The following is a 25,538-nucleotide window of genomic DNA, read 5'->3' as shown; positions in this document are numbered from 1 at the left end:
CCGTCCTCCTGGGCTGGACCCTCGTCCTCCTGGGCTGGAGCACCCTTTCTGTGTGGTTTTCCTGAGAGTGCTACTGTCCACACCCTCGCGAAGATTGGTTATATGCAAGACAATGGCCCCCACCTGCCCATCCTACCTGTGATAAGTCCCCTGGTGCCTCTAGTCCTCCGCCCGCTTACACAGGCTTCACGGGCGTCTGCGCTTGGTCAACCTTAATAGGATGAAGACGGTAAGTCTGAGGCCTATCAAGTAGGCAGCTCACATGTGCTGGTGCTGGCCAACTGGCCGTGGCCTAAAATCCTAACTCGGAGACTGCAGCACCAGCACCAGAGGGCTGCAGTGCCCTTCCAAGGTAGCATGAGGAACCTGGACTTGAATTCAGGTTCGCCTCGGGACACCTGCTCCAACCACCAGGCTTCCCTACCCCCAGAGACAGAATCGCAGCCTTAGACATGGTGTTCCCTGGATTCTCACCAGACAAGGCAGTCCCGAAAATAAACAGGAGGAAGTCGAGTGACTCTTAGGAAAGTGGGTTAAGCAAAGTAGAAAACGGTCCCTTGCTCATCATTTATCTACATCTTTATTTGCAATTTGTGGGAACCGCTGAGAACATCAACGGGCACGCATGGGCCTCAGGAGCAGCAGCCGTGGCGGACGCTCTTCGCAGCGGGCCTCACAGCCAGTGCTGTCCGGCGCCGAGGGCAGCGCTGAAAGTTCTCAGGGCCCGATGCGTCCCCCTGGCGGCCAGCAGCAGAGACCCGGCTTCGGCCACGTGGCCAGCGTCCCGCAGCTGCCGAGCCAGCTCCTCGGCGTCCCAGCGCCCCGGCTGCGGGCTGGCCAGGAGGTGCTCCAGGAGGCGCGGGAAGAAGGGGGTGGAGACACACTTCACCCCGAGCTGGGCGTCCAGGAGCAGGGAGAGAAGTTCGGGGTCACAGTTGGAATCGTTCACCTTCAAGACATAAGACAGGCAAGACATGAGCGGGCGAGGCTCACGGCTCAGCAGCGGCCCCCAGGCTCTCCTGGGTCCATGTTCTTAACCCCTGACCTCTCCCTTACACAGGTCTACATGAAGGAGAAATTCCTTCCAGAAAGGTACATGGTGTTCTCTATTCCATCGAGAAATTATGCCCATCGACCCTGCCGGGACAGCCAGAATCGCCAGCGGGTGGTGGGGGGGGGGGGGGATCTGAACATCGCTCCTGCCGAGGCCTCCAGAAAGCTCGGCGGCACACTTACCTCTCCAAGACGCATTTCCACAGACTCCTTCGGCTCACAGCCTTGGCCTTTCTCCCCGGTCTCGTCGTCTGGGTCTGTGTAGCGTGTCCCTCAGCGTCTATTTCTCTATTTTCTATTCATGTCCGTATTTGTATAAGGAATCAAGTCAGCCCTCAGCACACATCAACATTCAGGGCGCCTCATTTATACGGGGGTGTCATAATACAGGTTCCTCTTAATGTCACCGCGCACTTTTAATGACTTTGGCTGAAGGCACCTCAGAAGGACGGTGGCATTTCCAAACCAATTAACTCACGTTTAGACCAGCTCTTCTCCACACCGCGCCCCTCCTGCCGCGCTGCCAGGAGGCCAAGGCTGCCCGTTGGGCAAGGTCAGCTGCGTCCACACCCTGCACGCACGAAACCCCCCTCTGGGAAGAGGAGGGACTGCAGACTACCAGAGGGCCCGCTCCTCGCTACAGCCCTTCAAAACCACACACACAGCCTCCCGCGCCATCTTCTTGGTGCCATCTTCTAGAACTCTCCCGGCCAAGAGCCTTCCTCCTGCTCCACACTCCAAGGTGCCACACACAGGCCTCTCCGTGCTGGACCATGGTCACAGTACGTCCCTCTCCCCGCCAGAGGGGCAGCGTCTCGAGGCCAGGCCATCTGCGTTAAGGACTCTCGTTCCTGGACTTGGTCTCTTTGGTCAGCCCCAGGCGCCAGGGCTGAAGACTCGCGGCAAGCCCTGGGCACCTCTCCTCGGGCCTATCACTTCCTCCACACACAGACACGCCACTCAACCACCCCGACTGTGGAAGACGCTCGGGATGAACTAACATTTTCTGGTTTGCTTTTATTTTTAGAGGCCAGGTGGTGAGAGAAGCAGCCGGTACAGAACACTAGCTTTCCTGAACGGGGCGCCAGGCGGGCCAGCGCCCCCTGAGGGTGCAGAGGTGCTGTTCACGGCTGTTTCCTCCCAGCTCCCCGCCTGGCTCTGCCACTTCACAGCTGGGAAACACGCTCGGAGGTGGCGCCCTCACCCCACAGCCTGTGCCACCCACGTACAAGGGGCTCCCTCTAAAGCCTTCAAATATCCCTTTAAAACAGCCACAGTCTCATCTGAGAGAGGAAGAAACGGGGCTGCAGTGAGGTCAAGGCTTGTGTCATCTGGCGGCTCCCCAGGGAGCTGGGCCAGGAGCCTCGGCCCTGAGTACCGTCCCGTGGACGGCCTGACCCCTCCAGAATTCGGGTTTCTCCAGACCAAGCTCTCGTGCCCTCTGTCCACCCTGCAGCCCCCAGCCCGTCACCCCCACTGTGGGGCCACACGCTAGGTGCTCTGCAAGATTTGTGGGATGAATATAAATGAATAGTAATCCAAAGCTCACTGCCATTCGCCACACTGCTGCCTCCATGCGTGTGTAACACACACACACACACACACACACCCCGAGTTCTGTGTGTGTTATTTCAGCTCTCCCTTAGAAATAGAGAATCCCTCCACCTAAGCCTCAGGAGGGAAGAGAGCATGTGCCAGGAAGCTACAGGCCAATGTTTGATAAAGTCCACAGATGAAAAGCAATGGATGCGAGCACTGCAGGCCACGGCTGGCTTTGGTGCCCCAGTAAGTCTTCAAGGCCAGGCACCTGTAGCACTCCTTCTGTGTACTCACTAGCCCTCCCTCTGGGGGCCTGGGGGGCTGAGAAAGCAGTGATGGATTTGTTCAGCCTGAGGAAGAGACAGGGGTTCCCTCGGCTTCTTTTCTCTCCAGGCCGACAGCCTCATGATCAGGTCCCTGCCATGTCCTGGAAGGGTGGGCATGAGGGGCAGGGACCGGTGGGCATCCACCCTCCAAAAGCTCTCCGCCGACTGTCCCGGCCGAGCATGCCTACTCCAAAGCTCAGCCAGTGAGATGCAACACTTACCCTGGGGTGCTAGGAGGGTCCCACAGAAAGGTGGGGACGCATGCTGGCTGCCTCAGGGCCTGGCAGTGCAGGGGGAGGGTCGGGGAACTGTGGTCTAGCTTCTCCTAAACAAGCGCTGAGAATAGCAAGTGGGGAGTAAGTTGTGGGTTTAAGTGGCCCCAGGTGTGTGTCCGTGGGGCCTGAGCAGGCTGCCCCCTGGGGCGGAGCGTGTGAGGGGCTTCTGGGCTGAGCTGGGAGGGGGTGTAGCCCCACAGGGATGCCAGTGGAGGTCAGCTTCCTGGCAGCTTCTCAGTTCTGGGTGTTTTACTTTTAAGAGAAAATCATTTTGCTAATTTAGGGGACACAGCATGGTACCTCGAGGAGGGCGCTTTATTTGCTAGGATGGATTTCTGCCATTTATTGCCCTCATTCTGACTTTTTCTTGGATCATATCCTTTACTCATTTGCTGGAGTTGCAACATGTTTCTTTCAGGTGTGAAGGAGTCTTTGCATGACTTCAATATTAACCCCGATTTTAGTGATAATGAACATTCCCCTCTGTTGTTTGCAACTCTGCTCCGGTTACTTGCCGTTTCATAAAAATTTTGCATTTTTATAGTGTCAGGAAAGAATCTGTTCCTTTATGATCTTTTTCCTATTGCCTTGAAGCTTGAAAGCTGCAAATCCTCAAAAGACTGGGTTATACGCAATTTTTTTCTGACGTTTATAAACAGCTAACTTTTTAACCAATTATGAATTTACTCGAGTGTATGGTTTATGGAAAATCCCACCCCCCTGACGAAGGCTGATGGACACTTTAAGGGCTTGAGGGAGAAAATATGTTGGCATTTTTGGACTGAGTTTGGATATTTGAAAGAAATACGAGACGAAAATTCCGGGAGGATTAACCGATTAGTTCTTCTGATTATACACACGTGAATTTGGGTGACAGGCAGCCTGGTGCTGCGAACACAAGAAAGGCTTTTGGGTGAGAGACCAATTTCCTGTCCCAGCCTTTTCACTAGGCAGCTGTGTGACCTTGTTAAGGACAATCTTCCCCAGCCCCAGTTCCCAGCTGAAGCACAGAGATCTAGGAGGGCTGAGATGCTCTGTGTTGTTAAGTGCCTTCCCCAAAGCCCGGCATGGAGCTCAAGTTCAGCAAATGGTTGAAGCTATTACAGTCAGATGAATCAGGAATAAAGAACTTTCCAGAAGGAAGGGCTTATACATAGGCCACAAAGTGAGTAAAATGCTTGCCATCTCTGTCAGTGATTCATTTTTGAGAATAAATGAAACTTTGCAGACCTTGGGAAAGAAATCTATTAACAAAGCACTACTGTCTTCCAAGCCATTAAAACGTTATCTGCTTAATTCCTGTTTCAACAATAGGTAATGAACCTTCTCTGAATTAAAATCTTTGATTTTATGGATCTACACAATGCTAAGAGTAATTACAGTAATGAGGTAAGCTGAAATTCCAGTAACATAATGTATGCAGGGCCTCATTTCAATTACTTCAAAGAAGATTATTTCATATTATTTCACTGTTTACTTCAGGGAAGGGTATTTGTCTGGTTTTTACAAAAACTATTACTAATAAAAGTTATTAAAGATATTAACTACAAAGGCAGAAAGCAAAAGGGCAACACAAGTGTACACTTGGAATAATAAAAACACCTGTAGACTTTTTTTTCCTAATCTGAATCTATTTGAATGATGTTCAGATTCCACTTCTCAGCACACCATCGCTCCTCACCTGGCATGGGATTCAATAGCAGCCTCTCTTGAAACCGAAATCAGGGCAAGTCATCTGACTCCTGACACCGGGAGGGAATCCTGAAAACCCAAGGCTGGTGGTCTCTGTAACAGGAAACATGTTCCTCTCTGGGCCCTGAGTGACCTCCTTCCGACCCCGGTTAATCCCTTGTGGTGTTATTTTGTATGCCAATCGCTCTGCAAGGTGAGTCCTTTGAAAGCAGGGAAGACATCTTATCTCCACTCACAAACACCCTCTCACCTTCACATCTGCACACAGCCGGGCCGTGAACACGGCGCGTGGAGAGCGAGCACAGGAGAGGGGTGTAGGGTAAGGTAAAAGGTATCAGGTTTTTCTGCCCTCCCGCCATCAGGATAGACGATGGATCCTTGCGGTCCTGAATGCATGCCTGATGGCGGGCACCTGGAGTAGGGTGTGGGCCTAGGTAGATGAGATTCACCTGGGCTGAGACTGGGCTTTTAAAGGTGGCATCACGGGGACGCCAGCAGGAGCCGAGAGAGAAGCCGAGAAGCAGCAGAACACCAAAGAGCCCAGAAAGAGTGAGGATGGGCTGGGAGGCCTGCACTTTTGCCTGCCGTGTACTGGGTAAATCCCAATAAGAGACCTGCAAAAGCCACTGAGGACTCTGACTCCTCCTTTACCCAGTCTTCTGGATCAGAAAACCTGCTCAGTGGTCATTCCTGCCTTTACAAGGGGTGCGCAACCGTCAGAGCGCCCGAAGCCACGCTGCTGGGCCTGGAGGAGAGCGGCCTCGCTGGGTTGCCCCGCCGCGAGGAAGGCGAGGATGGGGCTGCAGAGCTCCTTCACCACAAAGACCAACCATGGGCTACGCATGAGTATGGAGGCTGGAAGTGACCTGCCGAGGTGTGCACAGGTTTGAATATTTAGAGATACGTAGATATGCTCAGCATTCTGAGAAAAAGCGCCTGGTCCCCAAAAAGCAGAAAGAAATGTGACTCTAAGAAGAGGTCCAGGTAAGACCTGCAGGCGTCGGTGAGACACCCAGGAAGGAGCCTCCTTGATTCTGCTTTGCGTGATTCGACCACTGGAGCCCAAGAGGGTGGATCCACACAGAAGAAAACCAACTGACATGAGGGTGAAGGCCACAGGAGGGCTTTGCAGACACCAAGTGAGTTGTTAGGAGCCCGACCCCTCTCCCTGTCGCCACGGAGTGCCAAGGCAAGAAGGACGGTGCGTCGGCCGGAGCCGCCATGGAGACTCTCACAGGGAGGTGCTACCTGCAAACTCGACAGACTCAGAGGGACAAGGAAGGTATGTGGGTCTCACTAAATGTCGATCTTTCCTTCCCTCCCTCCCTCTACCCCACCCACCTTTTCTTCTTAAGTTCTTGATCTCTTTGATTGGGATGGGGGGACAAGCTTTGCTTTCTCAGCATCCCTGTTTGTTTTATTAATCTCCTGTGGCTCTTAGTGCGTCAACGCTGTCCTTCGCTCAGAGAAGCAATCAAGGAAGCGGAGGCAGAACAGTCCCATAATAGCACATCTGGCTGGTGAACTGGAGAGAGCAAGCAAGGGGAATTACTAGATTTGAAATACAGAATGAGAAACTGCTAAGGGGAAAGCTCCCAAACCTCTCCCTCCAACCTGGACACTGGCCACTGGGAGCAACGCCGGTGCTTCCAGTGGCTTATGTCACGGGAACAAGAATAGTAGAGGAAAGGTGTGGGGTAAGTGAAAAAGTGTCAGGCTTTTCTGCCCTCCTGCCATCAGGATAGATGATGGATCCCTGCGGTCCTGAATGCATGCCTGATGGCGGGCACCTGGAGTGGGGTGTGGGCCTATGTAGATGGGATTCACCTGGGCTAAGACTGGGCCTATAAGGGTGGCGTCACAGAGATACCAGCAGAAGTAGGACCACGAGAAGAGCAGAGAAGTGGAGACCACCAGAAAAGGCCGGAGAGCCCAGAAAGAGTGAAGACTTGCTGGGGGCTGGCAGACCTGCCAGCCTCCCGGACCCCGGCACCCCTGCCTGCTGTGTACCTGGTAAAGCCCCTACAAAAGGGCTTGTGTGGAAGAGGCTCTAGCTAATTCTGGGCAACTCTGCCAGCCAGGACTGAGGTCCACATGTCCAGGATGAAGGGTGCTGATTTCATCAAGAGGGGCCTCTCTCACCAGGAGGCCCAGCAATCTATGGCACTGGAGGGGGGGGGCAGCCCTTCCCCCAGTGGTGCTGGGCCAGGGCCCCCAGGGGACCCAGTGGACCGGGAAAAGGACACCACCTGACTTCATCAGCCTTCCCTCCTTCCTCATTCCATGGCATGAGCGGGGGGAGCGGAGGGGGGATTGACTAAGAAAAAAATTTATTTCTTAGTTTCATGTAAATTCCCAAGGTCATACAAGTTTTACTTTAGAAAGACAAGCAACCAACAGCCAAATCCCCTCACTCCCCACTGCAGCCTCCCTCCAGGGGCCCCGTTATGACTGATAATCAGTGACAATGAAGGGTGTTCACAATCTCTCTGCAAAAGCTCCCCTTTTTCAAAGCTGCATCGCACTGAAGAAAGGCATCTGAGTATGCTCATTTGTTCTTCACGACTGTTTCTAAATGCAATTATGTTTTCCTTTCTGTAACCATTTATAGAGCTTGCCATATCCTTTGTTATTAACAAAATTTTATATCCGTGACATATTTTCATCAATCTTGTCCCTGTCTCGTGGGGAAAGCCGGTGCCTCTGCTCCAAGGCTCTCCACCCCAGTCCAGTCCCCAGAGGACGTTACGTGTCTCCGTTCTTACATTTTGCTTAAAATATATGATAAAGAAATGTGCGTGTATATACATGCACCTACACACTCAAACATACACGCACTCAGAAATAAAATGCAAAGCTGTGCATGGGCACCGACACGCGCGCACAACTACTTGAGATGAGAGAGTGATCTCCCTGCAGAAGGATTCAGCGAGGATCATACATGAGAATTCATTAAAACACAACCCTGAGCGATCCAATCCTAAAGTGTAAAACTTTAAAAGGGAATTGAAAGTTTCTTCCTTAATCACAATAACAAGACAAGCAGCCTTGAGGGAGGACGCTCCAGCCCTGACTTAGTGCAGAAGCGGCGGCGAGGGCAGGCTCGGCTCGGCTGCCAGAGGAAATCGGGTGTGAGATTTCAGATGGTGCCAGCAAAGGCGCCACTCGCAGCCACTTTCTCACCTTTAATTAGGAGATAACCAAACACACGCGTCCCACAGGAAACCTTCCTGATGCTAGGAGTGCAAGGGCTGGTGTTCCAGTCCTAGGTTGCTTTGACATTCTCCTTAAAAGACCACCGCCCTGGTTCTCTGGAGAAACACTTCCATTATTTGGATCTGTATTCTCCACACCGACATACAGATGTGTGTGAAGTACACAAGCACCTGCTTATTAGACAACATATGCAGCTACATGGTCTGAGACTGGTAGGCAAGATGGTCTGAGATAAATCACGGCGGACATTGGAGATGAGAAGGACAATGCTCCCTCGTCCCTCTGCCCCGTCAGAGAGAGAGAAATCCACCCAGAATACCTTGGCAATAGCCGAGATCTGCTCCAGTGCCACCGCGTGGAGGTGCTCGTCGTGGCTCTCCAGGAGAAGCTTCAGCGCTGGCAGCAGAAGGGACTGGTCCAGCAGCAGCGAGCACAGGTCCCGCACACACTGAAACACAACGCAACAGCGTGAGTCGGGCTGCGGGGAGGGCTCCGCACTCCTGGAGCCCACTGGGCTCTTTCCACACCTCCTCCTGTCAGAGCGTGGGGGTGGGGGGGGTGTTTGTACCTGCTCCCTCGCTTCATAGTAAGGTGCAAACACCTTTCCAAGCTCTCAGGTATTCACCCGAGACACTGCTTTCATGGGTACACAGTATTCCACTGGATGGGGAGAGCAGTGCAATGTAGTTTCCTAAACTCTGAGTGCGGGAGGCAATTATTTCTACTTTGCAGTGTTTTACTTTGTGTATGTGAAAATAAGCCTTAATGAATAACAGTACACAATATGCAGCATGTCCTGGATGCTTAATAAGCAATAAAAACAATTATCAATTGCTAATATTATCAACAATATCTAGTTATCATCCACCACAACAAAGGAAATCAGCAATTCAAATATTTAAAGATCTGTTTATAATACACTGCCAGAGTGCATAACGGTTGACACACTCAGGATATTCCAGCTTCCGGGAAACTTGTTGTGGGCCAGAAAAATGAAAATGCGTGGCTCCCACAGGAGCATGTGAATCTGCCCAGCCCCTAATAACACTGGCTGGCCCTGCCACAGAGAGCTGACATTCACTCATGACGACAAACGATCATCACAGCAACAAAGCATGAAAGCACAGAGAGCGGTTTCCAAGGCACACTCCCTGCTGAGCTGGGGGGCCCGCGTGGATCCCACCCCAGACAATGAGCGCACCCTCATTATATGAAGGGTTGTTTTTGAAAGGATTGAGAATCAGTGCCCTCGGAGGGACTGATCTCCCTCTTGAAGAGAAGCCTATCAGAGAAGAAAAATTCAAGTTTATGATCTTTTCATAATTCCTTTATAGAATTATAAAGTGCAGATAAAATAGGGATGACACAAAGAAACTCCTATTTAAAGCTTTGGATAAAGGTCTCTGTGGAATTCTACTTTTTACAGTTTTGCTCTCACCCAGCAGGTCTCTGCTGGAAGCCAGCAAGGCCTTCCAATGTCGGATCAGAGGCTGTGCCAGACACTGAAGGGATGATCGATATCAGCGGGGTGATGGCTGTGGAAGGTGGGCGCTTGTCTCACTGTGAGTTCTACTGCAGGCGACAGGGCCACACGGAGGAGCCTCCCCAGCATGTGTGATCTGGGAGCCCGGGCCTGCAGGAAGCATGTGGGTGGATGACTATGAACCTGCTTGCAGGCACCTGGGCTGGCTGCCACATGCCACCCTGTGCCCACGTCACTGCCAAGATCTCCACCTGCACCTGCTCAGAGCTGCCCATGAGCCACGTGCACGAGGGAGCAACTGAGGAACCACGGCTTTACTTTATTCCACTGGGGACACCCCCCTTTCAGCACCGGCATGGGCACCGTGTTGGGCAGCGCAGCGACGGCATCCGCGTGTGACCTCGCCTTTGCTCTTTCTCTGATAACCACTACTTTTCCTTAGCCTCTCAGCTTGAAAAGACATGAAAACACCACCTCCCGCAAAGGTGTCCCTGGCTTCCCAGCCCAGGCTTCTATTTTCTGAACGTGCTGTGCAGGTGTCTCCGGCATCGACCATCCTCTTACACTATCGTGATCACTCATTTGTCTCTGTTCACTTCCTTCTCTGCATTCTACACTTACTTGGTACACACTAGATCTAAAAATATTTGTATAAAATTGTCTCTGTTAACACGTTTTCACAGTCAACAGGTTGCTGGTAAATTAGTAAACAAGCACTTTTGGTAACTGGTGGGGTTTAGTCCAGGTGTATCATTTGGCTGACCTCAGTCTCGATGAAAACCTCTGCAGTAACCTTCCCCCGCTGGGCAGCACAGTGGACAGAGGACTCACAGAGGGCTCACAGCCAGGCCAGGCCCCTGAGGTGGAGGGATTCATTTCATGTGAGCACCGAGGACTCTTATCGCTTAGCTAATGGCTATTGACTAAATACTTACTCTGTATTTAAAACTATATTGCGTCTGTCAGCTATTTCCCTCTGTGTAAGAGAACAGTTTATTAGGAGACTTATGCAGGGACTTCGGAGCTGCAAAGAAGTTGAAGCAGGAACGGGAACCACAGGCTCATTGTAGGACGCCCTCCAGCTTGGCCCCGTCTGGCCGCTGAGGACACAGAGCGCCTGAATGAGGCCAAGCGAGCAGGGCGGCCTGGATGCGAGCCCGTCAGAGGCCGGGCGCTTGTTCTCCCTGTGGACTGAGAGTCATGGGGACGCCTGGTCCCTTTGGCTGGGGGTTGCCAGGGAGCAGCAGCACATGGAGAAGGAGAACAGGGGTTGGTGAGGCTCCCTCATCAGCTGGGTGCCTAGCGCCCACACACCCTCTGCCCAGGAGCATCGGTGACTAAGTTCATTCTGTGCCTCAGCAAAATCATGGGCCTTCAGGGTCAGTCAAAAATAGCTACAACTTGGAATTTCAAATTTGTAAAGGCCAAGAGCCCTGTTTGATGCCGGTTTCTTAGTCTACATGGTGGCCACACCTGAGAATGCTTCATCTATCGCCACGGCAAGAGCCGGGAAGGAGACACGACCAGGGCGTGTGGCACCAGACTGGGAGACAGTGGTCTTCCCTTCCGGTGCTAGTCTCCATCAGCAAAACACCAAGGCTGTAAGTAAGCGAGCCCCGCGGGCAGCAGCAGGCACTCACAGACAGGCATTCTAATGACTCAAGAAGAAAAAGACTCTCCCTGTGGGAACTTAGTGCAGGCCTGGGAGACAGGGTGAAGGAGAAGCTGGGGCCAGTGAGTGTCCTGCCAGACACAGCCGGCAGCACTCCAGAGGCTGCAGAGAGGACCACAAGGCACTGGGCTCAAAGAACAGCAAGTCATAGATCATTTTGTCCACTCGGTGATATTAATGTTATGGATATCTGACACAAGACTGTAATTCCCAGGTCTGGTGGAATAAACAAGACATTTCCACTTTGTAATAATAACGTTCCTTTTTTTGTAAGCTCACATTTGGGCACATTTAGTGATCAATAAAAATAGCACATACTATTTACAAAGCCATGATTAAAAGGCAGCATAGAGAAAATAAAGTTACAGGGCAGAGACCTCCTTGACAGTGATTATTTTCATCTCATCGTATTGAAACAGAGAAGTGATAATGACCTACTTCAAAATAGGGCTCAATCCAGCACCTCTCTCCTCGCCCTAAGAGAACTGGCCTTCTGAGAGCTGGTGGAGGATGTGCTCTGTCAGGGGCAGTGAACAGAAGCTGCAGCTCATGTTCCTCACAGGCCTGGAGGCCTTGAGCACCAGAGCCAGTGCCCCCTGAGAACACCCATTGGACCCCTTTTCCAGGGGTAGGAAAATGGAAGGCCAGAGAGTCTGGCACGCTTCTCATGGTCACTTGTGACCCAGCTCAGAATAGAAAACACAACCTCAGGTATTGTTAGGGCTGCACTACGCCTGCTGTGGCCCCTAAAGGTCTGAAAGGGGCGGCGTGAGGGCCATGTTCGTAGCCGCCCGCTCGAGGTGTTGCGTTGTGTGCACTGATTTTCTTCAAATACTTAGGAATCACTGAGCAGAACTGTTGAGATCAAACACTGTGAATAAACTTAATGTATTACTCTATTGTCAAAGTACTTCACTATGGGAGTAGAAGCATGTGAGGGAAATGAATCATTACAGATATTTAATTTCTTAATCACAAATATACACATGTACGCAGGCTTGCATACATAAGTGTGTAAATGAAGCAGAAAGCACAATTTGTTACATGTTACACAATGAAAAGAAGAACTTTTCCCTCCATGGCCTAGGTTCGCCTGACTTTAAAGGTAGCGCTGACAGGAGTCTCTACTGCGCTGCACCCTCGGGTGTGCCTGCGGCCCATTTCCAGGTGGCTAAGAGACAATGTACTCACTGATTTTGAGCCCCGATTACTAAGCTCCTGGTATGCGGTCAGGGTCAAAGAGGCGGTGACCATGTACTCAGCTAACTTACAGCCTTGCCTTAGAACTAACTAGTGTAATCCGAGCAAAGGGGGTGTTATCAACAAACTAACAGCGTATCCGGGCAGTGGCCAAGAGATGGTCACTTACCATACATTTCTAACATTGATAGTCCAGTCCTGCCTTTACAGGCTCTCTTGAAGGAACTGTCACGGAAAGGGTGGAAAATTGACACCAAAACGTGGGCACGTGCCCACGACAGACAGTCCCCATGTACACGACCAAGTGCAGTAAGGTGGTGCATGTGGAAAGATTCACATTTCAAACATTCAAGCACAGAGGCGTGTTTGAGGGCCAGATCCGTCCCTGTTTGCCTGAGTGACCTGGAACAAGACCCTTGTCCTCAGAGTCTCGAATCACTGGTATCAACTATGGACGTAGGAGCCCCTCAGAGGTGGCGGGAGGTTAACGAGACAACAGAAGTGAAAGCGCAAGAGAGCCGGCAAATGCCAGCCACTGCCACCAGCTTGCTACGTAGGCACAGAAGGTCTTCAACAAGGTTTTCCTGGCCCAGAGCCAACTGACTGGAGGACATTTCTGGAGTCTGGCCCTGACCGGACCATGTTTGATATTAGCAAAGTTGAACTCCATGCTATTCACCAACTCTCCATGATTAGCAGCTGTGCTGAGCACCCTCCCTGCGCAGTGCGCTGAGTCCTGCCATGGGCCAGGCGACCGCACAGGCATGGCTCATCCAGTTCGCACCCCACAGCGAGGGACGGCCATGAACAGCCGCTACTTCTGGCAGACCGGGGTACACAGCCCCCCGTCAGACACAACCAGAGTTGGGGAGGGGGGGTTTGGTGCTGGAAATGTAAATATTTTATAGAAGAATTTTGTCATTCTGGTGGTTGGAAGAATTATTTAAATGAATAAAATATCTTAAAATTCAATCAAAAAACAGCCAGTCTTTCCTTCAGAGAACAATCCATGAAATGTACATTCATAATGAGAAAATTTTCTTTGAGTGACTATAATGTGGATTCAAGGAATCATATTTATGATTTATTTTCAGGTTTATCCCCTAGTGGTAGAAACTTGAAACCAATTAATCAATTTAGTGCCGTTACCCACACGCTTACGTTTAAGACGTGGCCATTGTTCAGAAAACACCCTGCTGAGGTCAGATCCACAGCAGGGAACTGTAATTAACATGTGCTTATTTTAGAATGTACAAATCACTTATATATAAAACAAATGCTCTGTGACAGTCAAATTATGGGGCCAAACAGAGAGCAAATGTCAGAATGGATGAGACTGAAAACTGTGGTTATGCAACCTGATTACAATGGTATGTAAAAATCATGGTTCCCACTTGCGACAGCCACCCTCCTGGTGCAGACAGACAACATGTGAGCAGCCGTGACCCCGTGGAGCATACACTTGAGTTAGACATAAAAGGGCATCCCAAGGAATTGCAAACTGGTTCTACGCTGGGACTTGTCAGAGGCATCCCCTTCAGAGCTCCAACAAAGAGAAACTGACCCAGAAGCATCCTTTCTGCTTTGTTTGTTCCTTTGTTCTGCTACAAATTACGAACAGTCCTTACCTTCTGAGCTACGAGCTAAATGTGCCTTAAGCACAGCCAGTGATACTGTTATACAGCGTGTGGATGAGGGGGGGAAGCCCCCCAGGAAAGACGCCTGAAACACCCGCTCACCTCTGCAGGCAGCATCTGCTTGGTGTTATATAAAGAGCGACAGAGTTTCAACACTTCATTCCCCATTCCGTCCTTGTTCTCCACGGTGCACCTGGTGAGCATCGCTGTAGCCAGTCTCGCCCACGGATTAGTGGTTATGCTGGTTTAAGGAGAAAGGGCATTGGAAACGATGAAAGCCATATCACTGTGATAAGATATTTTAAAACAGAAAAGAAATCCCAATTTTTTTTAAGCATAATGCTTCTGATCAATTGCAATTATAACCTAGCTGGTGGGTGACTTCAAGCCCATCCTGCAGAAGACAACATCTTCGGGGAGAAGGCGCTGGTGGGCCTTCTGTGCAGGTGGTGGGCAGACACCCAGGAGCACAGGCCGCTGTGAGGCCAGAGCCGCTCGGGCCGGAGCTCTGACTCCTTGATGATAGCCTGGGGACTCAAGGTGTTGCTGCACACTCAGCCTGCTGTGGGGTTCTTCACATGTGATTGCAAAAGTAAGGCTCTACTTAGTCTACAAATACATTAAATTTTTGAAATACAATACCTTTCTAAGTGGAGCTGATTTTGCTTCTTGTGGAACAGTGTTTTAAAAGTATGAGAAACTGCAGAGCCAGTTAACTAACCTGCTAGCTGTGCCAAGTTCTCTTTAGACTGAGATCCATTTGGAGGGTATGAATAAACCTGCAATTCAACCCCAGCGATTTCCTACTGACAATCCAATTAGTGGGTGCCACGCCAACATCACACGTCCTCACAGCCTAGGAGTTGTCCAGAACAGATTCCCAGGCCCAGCACAGAGACAGGATGCAGCAAACCCAGCCTGGCACCAAGCTGTGGTTTTCACTGGCAGCCCAGGCACTGGGCAGCTCTGCCAAGATGGCCGGAAGCAAGTGGGCACGCTGTTGCTACGCTGTCACCAGGGCAACTGAAGGCGTCAGGAGGTGAGAACATGACTGCAATTTCCAATAACGAAGTCGTAAGAACCTGTTCTTAAGAGCGGCATGTCAGCATGCCATCTCTGCCACCAGTGACAGTAACCTCAGAAGTGGTTTTCTCTTTTCTGAAAATAACTGGTTAAAAGAAAAAATAAAAACAAAACACCACCCTTCTTGGTTTGCATCAGAAATTCCCAACAGCCTGCTCAGGTCCTGTCTTCCCTGGCCCTAAACTGGGAAGATGAGCTTCGTTGACATCTGGGGAGCGGACGCAAGCACAGGCGAGTGCACAGGGCTGGTGAGTTGGGAAGAATGAGGCCTGGGGCGCACAGGCAGGCGTTCAGAACAGAGGCTGGGGGGCCCCTCCTGTTTGTGAGCCAGGAGCAGCAGCCCGTGTTAGAGAGCATATGTGCCCCCACGAGACCTGGCCACCCTTCCCAGCGGGATCCTTGGCTGACAGCACAAGGCCTGCGTGATGACTGGATGCATCTGGAGTGACAGCTGCAAACTCAGCGTGAGGCAGAGGAAGGCAGGGCCGGGAAGGAGGCAGCAGTGGAGCCCCGCGTCCTCCACTTGGGAGCCAGGTGACACCTGAAGTTGCTTTACTTCTGAGCTTCGATTCCCTCACGAGTGACATTAGATAACAGCAGCCCCGGGAGGTGTGTGTGTGTGAGCTGACAGTCCATGTAAATGTCACATTCGCTGTGAATTCTCAATGAACAGAAATTACCAATTTATTCCTAGAGTTTCAAGTGAGCATAAAAAGACAGTCAAAATTTTCCTGGTAAAATACTGCAACAAATTCTTTTATTGTCATCATAAATCAGACATTACTACTAAGTCAGTCAGTCTGGTATTTCTGAATAAAATATTTGGGTTTAGGGACAAGGAGAAATGGAAGCTTTTTATTAAAGTTCCTCTAAAGGTTGAAAATGATTTTATACACTCCTTTCATTGGCTCTTTTGAAGGTCCTGAAGTTTTAAAACTCAAGTCCGGACAGAAGAAACCTAATCATGCCAGTTTTATGTTAATACTTACGTATATTCATGTTTCAGGGGTGGCCAGGCTTGCAAGAGTAAAAGCAAGTGCTGAAACTCAGCCTCCTGGTGACTGCACTCCAGGAGCTCCAGGAAGAGCGCGTGTCTGTGCTCCTCATCCTCAGTGTCAGAGACAGAGACCTGGAGGGAGAAGACACAGGCCTGAGCTTGGCGATGCCACTGGTGGGGTTGTGAGCAGAATGCAAATTTGATTATTTTGATAAAACACAGGAAAACTCCTACAATACACCGAAGAATTAACAACATCCCTTCCCCTCCAGACAGACAAACCTTCCAAGGCTCTATGCCTCACCCAATTTCAAATATCGAAATCGCTTAGAACAAGTCTCTGGTTACCAAAGTTAATTCAAACAAGCAGTTTTCCATAGAACCGGCTTATTGACACTTAAGATGCTATGTCAGAACACTAAAAAAGATCAGTGACTGACACAGCACATTGTTTTATTTGAAACTGTAATAACCGATGTTAGTGACACCTTTTTAAAAGTTTCAGTTATCCCAAATGCATTTCTAATTTTCGTTGTAGCAGTACTATTGCTAAGTCCTAGGTTTTCTAGAAAGTCTCTCAATTTTGAAATTAAAAACTTTACAAAAGTGCACTTGTCACATGGTTTTCGTTACACATCAAAATAAAGTAAAATATCCCTTACTCACATCTCTATGACTAATGCAAAAGAAGACTCCGTAAAATATAAAATATTCATTTTTTTCCTCTTGTTGAGTAACTGGTATTTCCTTTACAATGAGGCCGTCCTAAAACAAATCATCTCTCCAATGTCTCCATGGATGAAAAGGCTTGCTATTTTAAGTTCACAAAGTTTTAAATGTCAAAGAAAGCCAAAACCTGGTTCTCTTGTTTCCTCGCCTCTCTCAATGCAGATTCTTGGAACAGGGGCCTCGACATAGATGACACCTTGAAAGGCTAACAAGGATGGACCTCTCTTTGCAAACTGTGGGTACGAATGCAATTTTCCACAACACTTCATACAGTGGTCATTTTAGCTCTGACCCTAAGAAGCCATCTGCAAAAGTCAGACCAGGAACTCTGCATTTTCACAGAAGTTGGTATTCCTATGAAATTACTGGTAATTCTTGCTCACCGGGATCTCTCAGATCCTTCAAAACCTACCTGGAAGCCCATGTCATTCCTCATGGAATAATAACCCAAAAGCATTTTACAGCTTGTAAGTCAGTCAGTTGACCCTAAGCAGCGTTTTGTGTGGAGGACATCACAGGCACGGCTGACTTCTCTTCTAGATGAGGGTTAGGCCAACCTGCACCAGCAGCAGCAGAGAGTTTACAATCACAGTCAGCGCGGGATGCCCTCACACTGGACGACTCAGAAGCCAGGTAAGCTGTGAGTTATTTAGAGGTTTCACTGAGAACCTGGCAATATTTTCTTACTTATTTATAAAGACATGTTAAAAAAACAAGCCTCGGGCCTCCCCGGTGGCGCAGCGGTTAAGCGCTGGGTTGCGAGCTGCCCGCAGCCTCTGCAGCGCCAGTTCGATCCCCAGCTGCTCCCCGGCCACCGGAGGAGGGTCCCGCATGGCGCGCAGACCTCTCCTGCCGCCCGATGCTCCCCTCAGCAGTGTGCTTCGGTCCTTCTGCCTGCTCTGCTCCCCGCTCTGGCTCTGGTGAATTCTCTCACCCTCCCGCGCTTCTGACTGTACCCAGTGCTTGTATAAATAAATAAATAAATAAATCTTTAAAAAAAAAAAAAAAAAAAAAAAAAACAACCCTCAAACTCAAGACCTCTACCTGCCATCAGCTGAGCTCTGCACCGCCCATCCTGTCCCTCCAGAGGCCACCCAGGCGCCCCGAGCGCTGACCAAGGGCACTTCTGTGCTTGACGTCTCCCCTGCCGGCACATTCTCTCTTCAGACAGCAGAATAGCTCATTCCTCCATTTTGTCAAACTGCTCAAATGTTCACCTCACCAGGAAACCCAAGCATCACTGCCCTACCCAACACAGCGCCCCCACTCCACCTCCCCCTCATCCTGTTTCATTAACAACTGTGTGGGACAGTATATATTTGTTTTTTCCCTTTCTTCTTCCAAAGAATGAAAGTTACTGGAAAGCAGAGATTTTTGTTTTTTTATTTAGTTTATTCTCATTATCTAATATAACATCTTTTTTTTAAATTATTATATCAGTACAGTTTGACTTGCGGCGCAAGAGAGCAATAATGGCTGACGTGCAGTCAGATACAGGTCTCATTGAATAAACAACATATGAACTAATGGTGTTGGCGGACATTTTCGGCTGGTTTTATTACTGGAGAGAGATGGGAGATTTAAAAGAAAATGCCACCAAGGAGGAAAACACTAAAAAAGACCCAGAGCTGGTATCATTATGGACACTCTCTCCACCAACGACCTTCATGTCAGCTCTGTGGCTTCCCTAGAATCTCTCTCTTCAAACTCTCATTTTCCTCATCAGAATAATAGGCTCCAACAGTCTCATAGTCTGAGGAGGGGCCTGGGGAAAGGGGCGGTAAGTGGATGATCTTTCTAAGTTAAAATCAGAGTTGCGGGCCTCCCCTGATGGCGCAGGCGGTTGAGCGCCGCGCTGTGAAGCTGTCCGCAGTCTCTGCAGCACCGGTTCGATCCCGGCCAGCGAGGGTCCCACATAGCACAGCAGACCTCTCCTGTCTCACCCTCTGCTCCCCTCAGCAGTGTATTTCATCAGTCTGCCTGTTCTGTTCCCTGCTCTGTCTCCAGTGAATTCTCTCACCCTCCCGCACATCTGGCCTGTACCCCGGTTCTTGTATAAATAAATAAATCTTTAAAAAAAAAATCAGAGTTGCTACAGAGTTTATTTGTAGAAAAGGTTTTGTGTTTTAAATATATTTTTAAAAAATTGAACATGTCTCTAATGTCAACATTCCAGTTTCTATACTTAACCACAGTGTAATTAATAATTAAGATGTTTCGCCTTTACATGACATGCAAAGTCACTGTGGGCTGTTTGATGCGTGTCATGAGAACAAAGTGACTAGGAAAAATGATTTATGTTTTCAGTATCATGTAGATTTTCTTCTTTTCACATCAATAAGTTTGTAAATGTTTAGGATTGAGCTATATATAAGGGAAGGAGACAGCAAAACTATACATTAAATTAATTTTTTATATTAGTGTACAAAATGAAATTTTCATTTAAAAGTGTGGCTGGTACTAAACCTCCTTGTGTAGTGCTGTGGGGACATGACTTTCTGGGTGTAGGTCTTTGTCTGGAAGTGGTTTCTCCTGTGGTTCCTCACAATCATGTCAATTATTAAGAATTTATTTTTTAGAACACTGCTTGCCCTGTTTAAGTTGGAAAATATGGGCCTCCCTGGTGGTACAGGTGTTAAAGACAGCGTTATCAAGCTATTGCCAGCTATTGCAGCGTGAGTTCCATCCCAGGCTGGCCAGGGAGCAACCCACATGGTGCAGCAGACCTCTCCTGTCTCGCCCGCTGCTGCCCTCAGAGTGTATTCAGTGGATCTGCTTGTTCTGCTCCCCACTCCATCTCTGGTGAATCCTCTCACCCACCGCAACTCTGGCTTACATCCCAGTACTTGTATGCATAAATAAATGAATCTTTAAAAAAAATAAACTAAGGTGGAAAATAGAATAACTTACATAATTACCCATCTAGTGTATACACAGTTGCACACTCCCTCAGAGCACACAGGATTGCAAACTGTTTAAAATCAAGTCTTAAGAAAGTAATTTTAAATTCTCTACCACTCTAGCTGCAAAAGCCTTATCTTCTATGAAAGAAGAAAATGAATAAAAATGGATGTGAATACTTTTTTAGACATATAATAATGACTACACTTCACTGGATAATCATTGCATACTTTGATATACAGGTGCTAATCTAGGAGTTGTGTCCACATATTAATATATCTCAGTTCACCTAAATTTACCAAGATTAAGTTTACCTTGTTCAGTGTGTCATTATTTTTTTTTCAATGTCATTATTTAAAAGTAAATTCTGGCAAATAAAGTACAAAATGAATTTTTATATAAGGAAAGCAAAAGCTAAACATGTGCAAGGGACTTCTAGCCTAGACAAAACACCCTTTGTCCTTTTTTTCCCCTGCTCTTCTCTGCTCAGCACAACCGTTTGTGATGGGAAGAATGAAGGAGATAACCAAAGAAGAACTCTTCAAAGTGGAAGGAAGCAAGCAAGCTAGGACTGAGGGAAAACACAATAGCTGGTATCCTGCATCCCCTCACCCAAGAGATGCCAGACTTAGTGTTTCCCACCTTCTGGCCTAGAAGCAGACGTAGCTCAGACAGGGTCAATTATTCTCAGGGTTCTGGTGGGGAAGGAGAAGAGCATGGAGCTGAGACAGCAGTTTAAGAAATAATATCTAAAACCTTCCCAAGGCCCTAGGTTGGTGGAAGATACAAGTCTACAGATTCAAGAGACAAACTCTAAATAGGGTAAGCCCAAAGAAATCTATGCCAAGACACATGATAAAGTCTTAAAAAGTGAGAAGGTCTTGAAGTAGCCAGAGGGAACCCCCCAGCACCAATAGGGGCAGCGTGAAAAACACTGGATTTCTCACCTGAAAGTACAAGACCTAAAAAAGTGGCACCATGTTTTTCAAGTGCTGAAAGAAAAGAACTGGCAATTGTAAATTCCACATATAGCAAAACAATCTTTTAGGGAAAAAAATTCTAAGATGAGTAAAAGAACCAGTCACTGGCAGTTCTCATCTTAAAGACTGGCTAGAAGTAGGTCTTCAAATAGAAAGGAAATGATAATGGAAGGAACTCTTAAGATCAGAAGGAAGAAGAAAAGACCAGAAATGTAGGCAAATGCACTAATCTTTTTCATAGGAGTTTTCTAAACATATTTGATAATTAGAACAAAAATTATATCCTCAACCTATGCCCAAAGCAATGACACGTAAGCCCGGGGAAGTAGAGAGACCCAAGTGAGTGAGGTCCCACACGCCACTCTTCTTCAGCACCATCCTGCTAAGGACAGCGACTGCACCGCAGCAACAGTATTCTCTTTATAGCTTCTTCCAGGAAGTGACAACACACTAAGTTTGAAACAGTAAATCTCCCTGATTAGACTTATATATACTAAGTCCCCATAACAGTGAATTATGAGGGCCATTTTCACACTTTTTATAATATATATATTCTTTTATCATTTATTTTCCTTATAATAAATTCTGTACATTAATTCTAGTTGCTTCAGTATTTTTCTTGGATTTTCTAGAAATTAGAGCATGATCTATATACACAGGAATCATTTCTGCTTTTCAAAAAGTGAGGGTTTGGATTTCCATTTCTTGTTTTGCTCCTAAGACTGAACCTCCAAAACAATGCGGAACAATGCTGGAGGTGTGTTGGGGTGGAGCAGTCTTGCTCGTTCATGATTTTAATGAAAATGCCCCCGAATGCTCAGGGGTTCTCAGCAATGACTAAATCCCAGTGGTCAACCAAGGACATGGGCACAGCAAGGCATCAGCACACACTTCTTGCACAAACAGTACCATAAATTAACAATGCCGTGCCCCTGACTCACAGATGCTGGCTTTGGCACAATGTAGTTCATACCACAGCCGGTAATGTTTATGAGTGGTTAGAAAAATCAACCAACCTTAGATTGAAGAAAATCAGTGTGTCATACATCTGGCAAACTTGCTAGAGCAAATCAGGGAAGAACTGCTCTTAGACCATGCAAGTTAAAGCAAAGGGATCTGCAGATGCTGTGAGGACATGCACTAGGACGGCTTAAATCCCCTACACCCGAAGAGGAGGCACCTGGAGGAACATGACTTTGGATGCAGGAAAGAGTCAGATCCTCTTTTTTCCAGAAGTAGCACAGTCCATATGAAAATATGCACCTTCCCGGCATATGCACATATTTTATAAAAGTATGAGAATTACAGAAAATGACATAAGTGCCCAACAACTGCAATGGGAGGTGACTCTGGGACATTTATTTAGGGGCAAAGCTGACAGCAGGTGGCTATCAAATAGTCCACATACCTCACCAAGGAGACTGAACAATAAATAACAGAAGAGAATTTGATTAAATATGTCACTTCAAAATAGTACTGATAAAGTCAGAGCAACACCGAAAAAATGTTTACTTTGCAGACATTACTGGACCTTTTTGAGGCTTAATTTCCTCTGCTGCAAGATGAAGTTAACACACATGTATGACAGCTGCGAATATTGAGAGAATGTGAACGAAATCGCTAAGCAGAGACTTTTACAGAAAGGGTGCACAGTAAGCACTGGGTATTATTTATATTGTCACCTGCACAATATGGCATTTATCAAAAGACAGAAAGCTGGATGTGTGTTGTGATTTCCTCTAACAAGAATTTCGCCAACATGGAGAGACACAGAGAGGGCAGGAAAAGAATACGAGGAAATAAAGCTGCTTCTGGATAATGGGGTTGTGGGCTACTTTTTATTTCTTTTTACTCCCATTTATTTCCTTTTAACTCTCAAGTATTTATACAATATTGGCAAGGACTCTTACACATGCCTTTCACAAATGACTGAAAATAAACTTGAGAGAAATGGCTATTTTTAATCTGCTTTGTTTTATTCTGTCCTTCTCCTAGTGAAAAGAGTAACACATACTTCTTTCAACTCTGCTGTCCCTCCCCCGTGAGCTGAGGTGAAAATGTCCAACATTCCACAGGCCACCTGTAGTTGGGACAACCCTGTGCTGACACCACTGACTAGACATCACAGGGTTTTAAGGGCAGAGTGCACATGTGACTCGAATCTAAGAACCTCTCTTTCCTTTGTCTCTGCCAGTGATATTTCTCTTCTCGCCGCAGCCCTTGCTGTAAGTCAATTTGTCAAGTGGCTGCAGCCTCCTTATCAGCAGTAGAGTCACTGTCCTTGAGAAAGTAGACAGAGTCGCCTCGCCTCAGAGGAGAGCAGCTTTGACCTCAGCATCCTCACGGCTGCTGAAAGAGAGCATGAGTCTTAAAGTGAGGCTCGCCTCCTGAGACCCGCATCTTGCTCGTGTTGTCTTCAGAAACTGGTGAGTATGAGGTAGACGTCCATGTGTGTACAAGTCCTTTATGAATAAAAACAGTCACCGACACACAGAAGATTGTCATGGGCAGGAGCAGCAGTACCGCTCCTGTTGCCCCGAGAGTCGATGAGCTCTGAAGTCCGAGACTCATCTGATGGCACCTGGTTTCCAGATGCAAAGTAGCTGTGTGTTCCCTTCCTGAACACGATAGTCACAGGAGCTGTGTCTGTCAGCAGGGCGTCAAAATACAAAACAAAAAAGCTCTCCATCTCTGAAGGTACACGGAAACAGCAGGTGTGAGCGCAGGGTCAGTGCCTAGGAGAACAAACTGTGGGGCCCACTGCATCCACTGAGTGCAGCCCCTGCTCTGGGGTGGGAGGTCAGAATTTCAGATGAAGAAATCACATCCCTGGGCCTAGCTGCTGGGCACCCCACTCTGAGCAGTACCTAGATCCCTGCCTGGCTCCTGGCACTCCATGAGCAGGATTATTACCATCAATTTTGCCCCTGAATCATTACTACGAGATAGGAACATACAGACAGAACAGAAATTTAAGATTGTGCCCATTTCTGAGTTTTATTAAATATACAATATAAAATTGTGGCAATAACATGAAAGTTTGGAACAGGGTGGCTATTTTCTAGCATATTTTCCTAGTTCTATGTTAGAAAACTAAGGAAAGATGCTGGTGTGGAGACAGCCTTCTGGACACTCATACTCTCGCACCAGAGGCAAAGCGCTGCAGGGGCAGCTGGCGGTTCAGGTCACCTCCTGGCCCAGGCAACTTGAGAATATGACACCCAAGGATGTCCCAATGGGGAATGGAGAAACGATGGGGGAGGGAATTCTGTAGGTGGGGTGATAAGCTGTACCTTGTAGCCTCTGCTTCTCTTCTAAGGCATATTAGGAAAATGCATGTCTGTCTATAAACTGCCGAGAATAAATGGTTCTCGGTGGCCGTAAAAAGCCTGTCTTAGGCCACAGCAGACACATGGGAATGGGAAAACCCCTGAAAAGAAAACTTCCAGAAGTTTGACAGCTGTTGGGGGCGGGGAAGATGTGTAAACACGTCAAGACACACAGGACAGGCAGCAATTACAATTCTGAGCCACATTTTATGGCACCCCACTTACGTTATTATTTCTTGAAACAGAAATGACCCACTAGAACAATCCATAATACTCCCATCAGGGTTGCTGTAACTTCAACCCATAACACATACTTACACATGGCTGAATACACTATTTATGAAATATTTTTGAAACGAGACATATGATAAATACTTTGTAATAAAAAATTCTGCCTTACGCTTTTCTTTTCTGCAACAAATAATCATGCCATGTGAGCCTCTATAAATACACATGTGCTTACTTTAAAGAACTACTCTTTAAGTGAACTTTTTAAGGCCAAACTTTGCTTTTTAGTTAAAGGTGATGAAGTATTAACAGAATCACTCACAGGGCAGTTGAAGTTTTCACTGCTGTGTCATTCAGGCTGGGCTGACACGCCACTCCCCCCACTGGCTGGAACCCTAACCATGGAGACCACCCCGGGGCCTCGCGCTGTCATCTGTAAAGTAAGGAGAGCTCCCCGCCTACCAGGTTACTCTGAGGGTAGAACGCGTGGCATAACACACTGCAAGACACACACACCCCTTTTCACATCTCCAGCAGACGCCTGCACTGCCCTGCCATGGAGACTCGTGCTGGTAGCTCACTCTCCCACATCCTCCGCCATGTGAGGTCCAACACAAGCCTATTTCCACATGTGTTGAAGGGAGGAGCAGATCACCTAGTCAGAGGGTCACTAAGAGTTTTAAATATGCTGTGCACGCCAGCCCTGAAGTTCAGCCCATACAGGGCCCTAAAAAAGCACGAAAACTGACAGTACATGTGGCATCGCCTCAGCTTAAGTGAAAGCAGATTTTTACTGTAGTTTTTAGAATTTTTATTGTGACTCTATTTCAGTTAGGAGTTATCCAGAAAGACTTCTGAATAGCTGAAGAAAATGACAGCTGTTGCATTATGGGGTCTCCTGCATGTTCTATATATATAATCTACACATCCTCCAAGACAAAAAGGAACAAGAATAAATAAAATGACATAAAACCAAAGCATTCGGCACCACCGTAGGCCAAGAAAATTCAAATTTCAAAATACTCTAAGTAAAAAAAAAAAGAAAAATACCGAAAGTCCTGAGAATGATCTACGTAAATGTTTCATATTTCCAAAAAGTAGATTTATGCCACTGCCATGAACAAGATGAGACACAAAGACACAGAGAAATAAAATGAACCTTATGCCTTGTAAATTAATAAGATAATCACACTGAAGT

General features: G+C 47.9%; 1 protein-coding gene across 1 annotated transcript in view; it reads right to left on the bottom strand.

The window, feature by feature from the left end:
* Positions 1-537: 537 nt before the first annotated feature.
* The window catches only part of NBAS (NBAS subunit of NRZ tethering complex), a 253,228-nt gene continuing 228,227 nt past the window's right edge, over positions 538-25,538 (bottom strand). Inside the window, exons 50-53 of the mRNA XM_037528501.2 lie at positions 16,166-16,305; positions 14,196-14,334; positions 8,421-8,549; positions 538-949 (exon numbers count right to left, since the gene is read on the bottom strand). Coding sequence (XP_037384398.1) covers positions 674-949; positions 8,421-8,549; positions 14,196-14,334; positions 16,166-16,305 — 684 coding nt within the window. The 3' untranslated portion in view covers positions 538-673. The remainder of the gene's footprint in view (positions 950-8,420; positions 8,550-14,195; positions 14,335-16,165; positions 16,306-25,538) is intronic.

The sequence above is a fragment of the Talpa occidentalis genome, unplaced genomic scaffold (assembly GCF_014898055.3).
Source record: "Talpa occidentalis isolate TD23 unplaced genomic scaffold, MPIMG_talOcc4v2.1 talOcc4.5, whole genome shotgun sequence".
NCBI lineage: Eukaryota > Metazoa > Chordata > Mammalia > Eulipotyphla > Talpidae > Talpa > Talpa occidentalis.
This window is presented reverse-complemented; position numbering and strand designations above follow the sequence as displayed.